The 12,032-nt window shown below is 44.1% G+C and overlaps 1 protein-coding gene across 5 annotated transcripts in view; it reads right to left on the bottom strand.

The window, feature by feature from the left end:
* The window catches only part of ATF1 (activating transcription factor 1), a 64,350-nt gene extending 59,398 nt beyond the window's left edge, over positions 1–4,952 (bottom strand). The window contains exon 1 of one of the 5 annotated variants that reach the window (XM_027542844.1): positions 4,678–4,952. Coding sequence is in view for 2 of the 5 variants with exons in the window: in XM_027542842.1 (XP_027398643.1) it covers positions 4,093–4,392 (300 nt within the window). In the remaining 3 variants the exon portion in view is untranslated. Of the gene's footprint in view, positions 1–4,058; positions 4,438–4,677 lie in introns of those variants that run through there. The other 4 variants (XM_027542846.1, XM_027542842.1, XM_027542843.1 and 1 more) reach the window with 4 other exon arrangements.
* Positions 4,953–12,032: the final 7,080 nt, after the last annotated feature.

Below are 12,032 nucleotides of genomic sequence, written 5' to 3'. Positions count from 1 at the left end.
AGGAAAACTGGACAGCTACATGTAAAAGACTGGAATTAGAACACTTCCTAACACCAACACAAAGATAAACTCAAAATGGATTAAAGACCTAAATGTAAGACCAGAAACTATAAAACTTTGGAGAAAAACATAGGCACAACACCCTCTGACATAAATCATAAAAAGGTTTTCTATGAACCACCTCCTAGAGTAATGGAAATAAAAACAAAAATAAACAAATGGGACCTAATTAAACTTAAAAGCTTTTGCACAGCAAAGGAAACCATAAACAACATTAAAAGGCAACCCTCAGAATAGGAGAGTGAAGTGAAGTTGCTCAGTCATGTCCAACTCTTTGCGACCCCATGGGCTGTACCCTACCAGGCTCCTCCGTCCATGGGATTCTCCAGGCAAGAATACTGGAGTGGGTTACCATTTCCTTCCCCAGGGTATCTTCCAGACCCAGGTATTGAACCCAGGTCTCCCGCATTGGAAGCAGACGCTTTAACCTCTGAGCCACCAAATGAAGCAACTGACAAAAGATTCAACTCCAAAATATACAAGCAGCTCAATATCAGAAAAGCAAACAACCCAATTAAAAAATGGTCAGAAGACCTAAACAGACATTTCTCCAAAGAGGACACACAAATGGCTAATAAGCACATGAAAAAATGCTCAACATCTCTGATTATTAGAGAAATGCAAGTCAAAACTACAATGAGCTATCACTTCACACCAGTCAGAATGGCCATCATCAAAAAATATACAAACAATAAATTCTGGAGAGGGTGTGGAGAAAAGGGAACCCTCTTGCACTGCTGGAATGTAAACTGATACAGCCACTAAGGAGAACGGTATGGAGATTTCTTGAAAAACTAGGAATAAGACTATCATATGACCCAAATAATCATGATGGTGTGATCACTCACCCAGAGCCAAACATCCTGGACTGTGAAGTCAAGTGGGCCTTAGGAAGCATCACTACAAGCAAAGCTAGTGGAGGTGATGGAATTCCAGTGGAGCTATTTCAAACCCTGAAAGACGATGATGTGAAAGTCCTGCACTCAATATGTCAGCAAATTTGGAAAACTCAGAGTGGCCACAGGACTGGAAAAGGTCAGTTTTCATTCCAATCCCAAAGAAAGGCAATGCCAAAGAATGTTCAAACTACTGCACAACTGTACTCAACTCACACGCTAGTAAATACTTAAAATTCTCCAAGCCAGGCTTCAGCAGTACATGAACTGTCAACTTCCAGATGTTCAAGCTGGTTTTAGAAAAGGCAGAGGAACCAGAGATCAAATTGCCAACATCTGCTGGATCATCGAAAAATCAAGAGAGTTCCAGAAAAACATCCATTTCTGCTTTACTGACTATGCCACACTTTGACTGTGTGGATCACAACAGACTATGGAAAATTCTGAAAGAGACGGGAATACCAGACCACCTGACCTGCCTCTTGAGAAACCTATATGCAGGTCAGGAAGCAAGAGTTAAAACTGGACATGGAACAACAGACTGGTTCCAAATAGGAAAAGGAGTACATCAAGGCTGTATATTGTCACCCTGCTTATCTAACTTATATGCAGAGTACATCATGAGAAACGCTGGGTTGGAGGAAGCACAAGCTGGAATCAAGGATTGCCGGGAGAAATATCAATAACCTCAGATAGGCAGATGACACCACCCTTATGGTAGAAAGTGAAGAAGAACTAAAGAGCCTCTTGATGAAAGTGAAAGAGGAGTGAAAAAGTTGGCTTAAAGCTCAACATTCAGGAAACAAAGATCATGGCATCCGGTCCCATCACTTCGTGGGAAATAGATGGGGAAACAGTGGCTGACTTTATTTTTCTGGGCTCCAAAATCACTGCAGATGGTGACTGCAGTCATGAAATTAAAAGACTCTTACTCTTTGTAAGGAAAGTTATGACCAACCTAGACAGTATATTCAAAAGCAGAGACATTACTTTGTCAACAAACGTCCGTCTAGTCAAGGCTATGGTTTTTCCAGCGGTCATGTAGGGACGTGAGAGTTGGACTATAAATAAAGCTGAGTGCCTAAGAATTGATGCTTTTGAACTGTGGTGTTGGAGAAGACTTGAGAGTCCCTTGGACTGCAAGGAGATCCAACCAGTCCATCCTAAAGGAGATCAGTCCTGGGTGTTCATTGGAAGGACTGATGTTGAAGCTCAAGCTCCAATACTTTGGCCACCTGATGCGAAGAGCTGACTCATTGGAAAAGACCCTGATGCTGGGAAACATTTGAGGGCAGGAGGAGAAGGGGATGACAGAGGATGAGATGGTTGGATGGCATCACCAACTCGATGGACATGGCTTTGGGTGGACTCAAGGAGTTCGTGATGGACAGGGAAGCCTGGCATGCTGCAGTTCATGGGGTCGCGAACTGTTGGACACAATTGTCCTACAGAACTCAACTGAACGGAAATGGAGGTTCAAAGAAATTGCTTCTATGGATCTCACCTAAGATGTGAATTTAAGATCTGAAGCCAAACTCTTTTAACCCAAAATCCATGTTCTTTCATTCTACACTGCCCCTCTTCCAGGAATACCTTCACCTCCCCAACTTATCCACCTGGCAAACTTAAGTTTCATCCCAAACCCAACTGCTCTGGGTCCTTCCTTCCTTGTTCCACTGTACCTTGTTATTTATAATGAGGTTACTTAACTTTCTAAACTCTGTTTACTGACATGTCTGTTTCCCTCAGTCTCAAGGTGCCTAAGAACAGGGCCTCTATCTCGTGAATGTATGGTCTGTGTCCAGCAGAGACCATCAGGTATGTGGTAAAACAGTAAACATCAACAAATACAGTATTATGAAGCGGGTCTTAAGTTTCTCCACCTGTAGATGATGGACAAGTCTGAGGACAAGAAGTGTATTGCTAAACATTTCCACAACTCAACTCATGATATCCCCTCAAAATTGCTATTAGTCATACTTATTTTGTTTCAGATCTTCCAATGTGCCTGCGATGCTTTCTCTCACCTTCCAGCTTTTATGTATGCTGTTTCCTCTGCCAGAAACACTATCCCTCCTCATGTGACCTATTCCTATGAGTTAGTCTTACAGGGAAACTTTCCTGCCTCCCTTAGACTGGTCTAGATGAAGTCTAGAAGCTTTGGCTGTATCCCCATGGTACAAGTTTCCTCTACCTTTCATGGCACTCATCACAGAATTGAAATGACCTGTTTTCTGTCTCCCTACCAGAAGGCAAGCTCTAGGGAGTCAAAGACCACATCCTACTCCCAAAATAATACCTTGCACTTACTACTATGCAATAAAACGTGTTTAGTTGGGTTTACCTACATAAAACTGATGGAAACAATGATATCTTCAAATACCTTATCAAACAAGATATCTTCAGAAAATTACTTCAACCCAGCTTTAGAAACAGGAAAATTCAGGCACAAGAGAACACCCTATTTTAAGAGCTGAAAATTCAGTAGTATCAATATAAATAAATGGGATGACATGTGAAGGGAAAAAAACATTTTGAAGGCACTACCACCTACTGGTGATATAGCAGGACTGCACAAACGTATCAGACAAATCTTAAAAGTTAACCGCAAATTCAATAGCACATATTCGGCTTTAAGAACACCGCACTGATTCTAATTGAGACAGAGAAAAACTGCATATTATACAGTCTATAGTAAAAACAGCATTTAAATAAAAAGGTATACATCTGTTCATAATGAAATTTTCGGGATAAAATGATTTTTGCAAACATAAGCAAATATACTTTGCTATGATAAAACAAACATCACAAAAGAGGCCAGTTTGGCGAAGATGCTTGCCAAATTTATGCTGAATTAAGCCTCAGAAACGGAAAGGATCCGGATGACTATTATTAGCCCATTACACCTCAAAAGTTGACAAAACAACTAGTCATTGACATCTACAATAAAAGTAGAGACCAAGCGGGATGCTCCACGGCGAAGTGGACGCTCTGAAATACCATGCTTAGTTTTGTGACACAGGCGGAAATAGAAGAGAACGTTTTCTCGGTTTGAATGTCTGTCCAGTTGGTAAACAGACGAGTTCTGTCACTCCACACTACCTTCCCATGACTGCTTCGTGTATGATTATTCTACCGTATGTCTCCCCACTCGACTGGAAGCTCCCGGATGGTAAGGGATGGCTCTGCTCCAACAGCGAGCGGTCCGGGCCCCGCACCCCGAGGGCGCCGGGCACGCTCTACGGTCTTCGGCGAAGATAACCGGTCTCTGGCGGCGCTCGGCGGACGACGCGCGGAGGCCAAGGCCATGCTGCCCTCCCCACGGCTCCCGTCCCAACCCCGAGACCTTCGACAGAGGGCTCTCGCCTTGGGCCGCGGAGGCGGCTTCAGAGGCGAAAACCGCCCCGCGGCGGGAGGTCTTCGTTTTAATTTTCATTGGGCGACAGCAGGCGGGAGGGAGGGAGGAAAACACTGCCGACTAAAGGGGTGCAGCAGGCCAGGCAACGAGAACCGGAAGCGCGCCCCGCCGGGGGAGAGCGAGCAGCCCCTCCCCCTTCCGCCAGGCGCCCTCCGCACCCCTCCCCCACCGCAGCCGCCCCGCGCGACCCCCACCAGACGCGCGACCCGCCTCGGCGTGCCCGCGGGGGCCGTGTCCCCGCGCCCTCCTCTTGCCCGAGGACACGGAGCACGTCCCCACCCGCCTCCCCCGCCCCCTGCTTACCTGTGGCTGCTGCCTTGCCGCTGTCCGGGGCGGGGAACTTCCACTCCCCCCTCCCAGGTGGATCCGAATTCACTACCCACTTCCCCACCCCCTCACGCGGCGGGGGACGCGCCTCTTTCTTAGGGGTCAGGCGGGGCGGGGAGAATCAGTGTCACTTAACAGCCAACTGTCCTAAGCTACCGTTTCCTCGGCAGTCAGGGCCGCCACTGGCGGCATGATCTACACCAGGCCGGGGGCGGGGGAGTGAAGGGGGGTAAAACTGAGTAACAGAGCGTGGGGGGTGAGGTTAGGGCGGTCCTTCCGTGAGGGCGCCGTCCTACGTCACCACGTTGCGCACGTGACGCGCCGCCATCTTGTGCCGGGGTATCCCGGGATGGCGAGTTCGTGTCGCGAAGGTGTTATTCTGGCGAGAGTTGGGCGTGGCGTTACCTGCAGTTCCTTTCAGCTTCAGGGGCTCTGTCTTCACTACTCCCAGACGTCTGTTTTCAGAGGCCAGCACCCGCTCGGGGGCTCAAGAGGCCGCTCGGCCTGAGGCAGTTTTCTTCGGTTCGTGGCGTCAGTCTCAGCTCAGCTCCTACTTGGTGCGGCCCAGAGCTGTCGTCCCGGCTTTGACCCACGTCTGACCTGCCGCCTGTTGTAGACAGAGTGACTTGAAGCCTGAAGGCTTGTCCTCAGTTTTTCTTACCACCCAAACTAATGTTAATCCCATAAAACTGCGTTAAGAGTTGTATCTTTAATCACACATGAAAGGATTAAAAGCCCACAAGGTGTCGGTAGGGTGTGTTAGAGTGTCGCTGAAGCACAGATTTAGCCCACTTAAACTAGAGAAAAGTTACAGTAAATTTCCTGGCGGTGCAATGGTTAGCATCACGCGCTTCCACTGCAGGGGAAGCAAGGTTCCATCTCTGGTCTGGGACCTAAGATCGCGCAAGCCGCACAACCCGGCCAAAAAAATAATAATAATACAGTGACACCGTGGTTCTGATACATTACAAAAAGCTTTTTTAACTTTTTAAAATGAGTGTCTACCTTTCTGGAGAAGGGATGGTGTATTATTCTGATACATCCTGAACTTTATCCATTTCCTTGCAAAATGTTCTTTGCTTTCTGGAGATAATAAATGATAGACCTTTTAATTTGCTCTTGACAAAAAGTTCCATAATTTTTCTAAAATTTTCCTAGCTTGAGATCTCCATGTAGGCAACTTGATTGAGTTGATAGGGCCCTTCCCCATTTGACCTTTAGGGCCGGATAATGTGATTTAGTTATCACATTAAATTAGGGCTGGATAATGTGATTTAAAGCTCAAGAGTTACTCTGTGCCAGACTCTCCTAATAACTCACTAATATTTATCCATTGTCATTCATTCAGAAAAACACTACCTATTAAAACCTACAACAGTTAACTGCCCGAGGTTTATTTGTTTTTGGCAGAGCGCCTTGTGGCTTGTGGGATCTCAGTTCTCCCAACCAGGGAACCCAAATCTCCTGCATTGGAAACACAAAGTTAACCACTAAACTACCAGGGACGTCCCCAACTGCCCTTACTTTAGCTTTTCGATTAGGTAAATTATCCAGCCTAAATGTGTCTTATCAAAATTGGGGAAAGTGTAATACTCATCTTATGTCCCAACATTACTTAAAGAATCAAAATGTCATATATCATAGGAAAGCATAGTCCTATAAAAGTACCAACAAAGGTCCATCTAGTCAAGGGTATAGTTTTTCCAGTGGTCATGTATGGATGTGAGAGTTGGACTATGAAGAAAGCTGAGCGCCGAAGAATTGATGCTTTTGAACTGTGGTGTTGGAGAAGACTCTTGAGAGTCCCTTGGACTGCAAGGAGATCCAACCAGTCCATTCTGAAGGAGATCAGCCCTGGGATTTCTCTGGAAGGAATGATGCTAAAGCTGAAACTCCAGTACTTTGGCCACCTCATGCGAAGAGTTGACTCATTGGAAAAGACTCTGATGCTGGGAGGGATTGGGGGCAGGAGGAGAAGGGGACGACAGAGGGTGAGATGGCTGGATGGCATCACCGACTCGATGGACCTGAATCTGAGTGAACTCTGGGAGTTGGTGATGGACAGGGAGGCCTGGTGTGCTGTGATTCATGGGGTCGCAAAGAGTTGGACACGACTGAGCAACTGAACTGAACTGATAAAAGTAAAGAGTGGAGAAGAGGTTCTCAGACATCAACCTTTCATGATTAACAAAGCCTAGCAACAGTCATTCTAGAATCCAGAATATTAATGACTGAAAGGCTGGTTCTACATTTATTGTTCTTTTCTTGCTGGGTTATTTCCTCCTTGGAAGACGGATGCTTAACAAATATTATCTGGGCAAGAGGGACTGCCTGCGGGGTGGGGGGGTGGGGCGGAGGGAGGGGGACTGGAAAATATCAACCATTGAAAGACGTGAGGGCTCAGCAGGTAAAGAATCCACCTGCAATTCCGGAGACACAGGAGATGTGGGTTCAATCCCTGGGTCAGGGAGTTCTGGAGGAGGAAATGGTAACCCACTCTAGTATCCTTATCAAAAAAATCCCATGGACAGAGGAGTCAAAGAGTCAGACATGACTAAGCACATGAAACTAAATATTACTGAAACGTTCAAAATGTGCATGGACTCCTTCTTTAGTCCCTTTTCCACCTATAAAGCATTTAAGTCTAAATCAAATTTTATGCTGTGCAACAGTGCCACTCACAAGTATTTAATATTTCTACCAGCCTGTTTCTTTCTCGTGGAAGTTTCCCAAGCTGTACCAGCTGCTTTTCTGCAATTTGAGGAACAACTGAAGATGAAGACCAAAAAAAAAAAGAAAAGGCTTGTTTAAGATGCACATAGTTCTATCCCAATAGTAAGAATTTTATAAACCAGGAGGACAGGTCTTTGACTTCAGAAGTGAGGAAGTAGAGTAAAACAAAGAAATTCAATTTTCAAAGGTAACTGTTTTAAAGCAAACTGGTCAAACCAGTGGTGGCACCTCACGGGCTCTCCTGGACCACTGTTTTCTAGCTAGGAGAGAGGGGACATTATAATGAAATAGGTTAAACAACACTACCTGTGTCATGGGGCTTTGCAGATTGAATGCGTTTAACACAATGAAGATAGACCCAGTGCCTGATAGACTTAAGAACTCAATAAATGTTGGATATTAGTATGAAAGATACTGCAATATAACTACCAGAAACTTAGCTGCTGAAAACATTAATTGGTTGCACATTTCAAGAAGCCTCATGGGTTAACGAAAGGATTGAGCTGAAGAAGAGGACTTGAGAGCTGTGAAACAGTATCTGGAACAGGTCACCTCTCAAAAGGAAAAAATTAATTAAAACTAGTAAATGTAGGCTTTGTGGTCTAATAATAGGCTTGTTTCTCTTTTTGTTTTGTCCCTTTTCAATACTCAAGTCTACACTCACGGGAGAACCTAACCAAGTATAGGTTCTAAATGCCTGCAGGAATTATACGAACTACAGCTGTACTTGTCTCAGCTAACACTCTTAAAACAGGGTTGTCACAGATAACTTAGCTCTGAAACTTTCCTACTTCGTGTTAATATGCTTGAACTCGTAGAACTAACTGTGAGGCCCTTGGAGTAGTGGTGTCCATCCATTCCTCCTCCTTTTTACAGGAACTTGTCAGTCATCCATATCTTACCAACAGTGGGCATCTGATCCAAGCTGGGCCATCAGTCCAGCTGGAAATTTATCTTTGCACAAAAATTAGTCTCTCTCTAGGTAAATGAACCTAAAGCTTAGGAGCTTTGTAATGAGTCCCTTCCATCTGCAAACAGCCAATGAGCCAAGGGAGCTACCCAGTGGCTTTCTAGGTCCCAGTTCTAGAACCTGCTGCTTGCCTCAGCCCTTAGGTACCGTGAGCCTCTCCTTTGTCCTTGTAATCAACACAACTTTTCTATTTAAAGTAGCTTACTTCGGTTGCTATTATTTCTAGACTAACTACACGTAACAAATACACCTAGACATAGAAGAAACTATTTCCTGTGACCTCCTCCCTTTCTCTGTACCTCACCACTAGTGCTGTATCATTATCTCTTGCATTGTTGATTGCAGTAGCCTCCTAGCTTGTTCCAGGTAAAATCCTACAATGAACAAATACTGGTTACTGTTAGTTGGAGTTTATAAGTAATCAAATTATTTACCTTCAAGATTATGATTACAGGGTGGCAGCAAGACAACTCACAACAGCTTCCTGAAGGAACCTTCATGTTGGTCAGAGCAGCCTGCAAGTATCATGTACCTTTGTAAGCTCACAGGTAGTGATGCTGAGTAAGGCTCTGAGGCTAGGAGAGTCAATTCTTCTTCTTTTTTTTTTTTTACTTTGGGTTAATTTTGGCTGCACCGGGTCTTTGTTGTGGCATGCAGGCTTTCTCTAGATGTGGCATGGGTGGGTTTCTCATTGCAGTGCACAGGCTTAGTTGCCCTGTGGCATGTGGGATCTTAGACCAGGGATTGAACCCATGTCCCCTGCACTGGGAGGCAGATTCTTAATCACTGGACCACCAGGTAAGTCCCAGAAGTAATTGTTTATTAACATAAGATCAAGTCACTAGCCCTTGTAGGCTGGAAGAAGCCCAGTGTGGTTGACTTACTATTAAGCAGCCAATTAGTATCCTAGATAAACAGTGCCACTTTGGAAGCTTTGTGTTGGACTCTGTCAGTATTTACTTGAAGATTCAGAGACAGCAGTAGCTAAATCAGCCTTGCTAAGTGGGAGTCCATGATTTGGGTCTTTTCATATCCTACATCTTTGCCAATGTACCTATTCAATTCACATGCTTATCGTGCTAATGCTGAGATGGTCAGTATGTGGCTAACATCAACCAGCCATGTCATTCTGTCTATTTGGATGTTAAGTGTCTCTGCCAAAGTGAATTCTTTTTCTTGGGCATTGACATACGAAGCAAAGATCTTCATACTCTTTCTTCCCTCCTCCATATCCATCTATATACTTCTGCCCCAGATCTTGCTGCAGCCAATCATCTAGTCTTTTTCCTTTTAACACACTGACCAACTGGCCAAGCCATTTGCCACTGCCCATGAATTCATATATATTCTCATTTTGAACCACTCCTCCTTCCACACAAGATGGATGGATGATCACATGTTAATATCTATCTGCCCATTAAGAAGATTTTCCTTGCAATTGCCTTTCAAAGTTACCCCTCAGAATGGCCATAATTGACTCATAAGCCAAATGGGCTTTTCCCACTTGCTTCAGCAGGAGCCACCCCTGTACTCCACTATGGCCATAGACATGAGCTGAGTGAAGAACACTGGTGTAACTGCAGTAGGGAACAGGAGCTTCTGGGTTACCTCTGCACACATTTTGCTTGTGTCCTCCGATTCTGCTTAAGCTTGATCCCAGGTGTAATCTTTCTGTCTTATGATGTCTTGGTGTTAGGCTCATCTGACTTTATGACTTGGTACATTTGACAGAATCCAGTCAGTGGTGGACAGTTCCAGATGCATAGTCATTTAGTGTCTCCTGGTCAAGTTTTCCGTGTCCATCATGGCCTAGTAGCACACCAGAAGCTGTTTTCAAAAGACTTAAAATTCTCTGCTACAGCTAGCATATCCTTGCTCAAGATATTCAATAGCTTGCATTTGATTCTCCCACTGGGTCTTGCCATAAACATCCCACTGCTTCTTTTCCTGCAACTGTCACCTCCACCACCAAGGGATCTGCAAGATCATATGATTCCAAACCTTAAAGTTGTCACCTGGCTATTGTCCAGAGCAGTATTACTAGGCATCAAATGTGCTGTCAGAGAGGCTTACCAAGGATTGTCTTCCTTTGAGAAAGGGGATGCAAGATGCAGTGATTTGTTTTTTCCATCTTAGGGGATTATGTCAGCATCCCCCTGACCACTAGACCTCTGAATCTTCAGAGAGTTTATTTCCCATCCTCTGGATTGCATGCAGCTTACCAAGACCTTCAGGGTACTAATCACTTCTTGTTCTGTCTGATCAGAGTGATGTCGTGTAATGTAATTCTGAGGCAAAACTATAAATGTATGTTCCTGTCCTTTCTATGTGAACTACTTCTGATTCTTTAACATTTTTAATTGAGATATGATTAACATATTAGTTTTTAGATGTACAATGTAATGATTCAATCTATGTATATATTGCCAAATGATCACCACAGTAAGTCTAGTTAATATCCATCACATTTAGTTACAAAATATTTTCCTTGAGAACTAATTGATTCTCTTTCCTGACTGGAATACAAAAGACACATTTGTCAAATCAATGGCCACATACTATGTACTGAGACCTTATTAATCTGATCTATGGTTTTTCTAGTAGTCATGTATGGATGTGAGAGTTGGACTGTGAAGAAGGCTGAGAGCCGAAGAATTGATGCTTTTGAACTGTGGTGTTGGAGAAGACTTTTGAGAGTCCCTTGGACTGCAAGGAGATCCAACCAGTCCATTCTAAAAGACATCAGTCCTGGTGTTCTTTGGAAGGAATGATGCTAAAGCTGAAACTCCAGTACTTTGGTCACCTCATGCAAAGAGTTGACTCATTGGAAAAGACTCTGGTGCTGGGAGAGATTGGGGGCAGGAGGAGAAGGGGATGACAGAGGATGAGATGGCTGGATGGCATCACCGACTCGATGGACGTGAGTTTGAGTGAACTCTGGGAGTTGGTGATGGACAGGGAGGCCTAGCATGCTGCAATTCATGGGGTCACAAAGAGTCGGACACGACTGAGTGACTGAACTGAACTGAACAAAGATACAACAGCTATAATTGGGTCTACTATTCAGTTGAGCTTGCAGTAATGTACCACCATTCTCCAGGATCCATGAATTTCTGCAGGGACCAAACTGGCGAATTAAAAAGAGCTTAAACAAGGACCACTACCTCTGGTGACATCTCCACCATTTCCTCATAAGATGCAGTGTTAATAGTGTTATTAACTTATTAACTTGGCTAAATTGGGAGATTTCACTTTCCCATTTCTGGACTTTCAATTTTATTCCACTGCCTGAGAGGTCTATCCTGCCAGTATCACACTCTTTATTATAGCTTTGTAGGTTTTGAAATATGGGCAGGTAAGTACTCCAACTTTATTATTCTTTTTCAAGATTGTTTTGACTACTGAGTCCTTTATACATCCAGATGAATTTTAGGGTTAGTCTGTTCATTTTTGCAGAATAGTCAGCTAGGACTTTGATACTATGTTGAATCCATAGATCAGTTTGGAGGATATTGCTATCCTACCAATATTAAATCTTCCAATCCATGAACATGGGATGACTTTCCACGTGTGTAGATCTTCTTTAGTTTCTATCAGCGATTTTGTAGTCTTTAGTATACAACTTTAC

Source organism: Bos indicus x Bos taurus, chromosome 5 (assembly GCF_003369695.1).
Source record: "Bos indicus x Bos taurus breed Angus x Brahman F1 hybrid chromosome 5, Bos_hybrid_MaternalHap_v2.0, whole genome shotgun sequence".
Taxonomy (NCBI): domain Eukaryota; kingdom Metazoa; phylum Chordata; class Mammalia; order Artiodactyla; family Bovidae; genus Bos; species Bos indicus x Bos taurus.
Note: the sequence above shows the minus strand (reverse complement) of the source record. Positions and strands in the feature narration are given on the sequence as shown.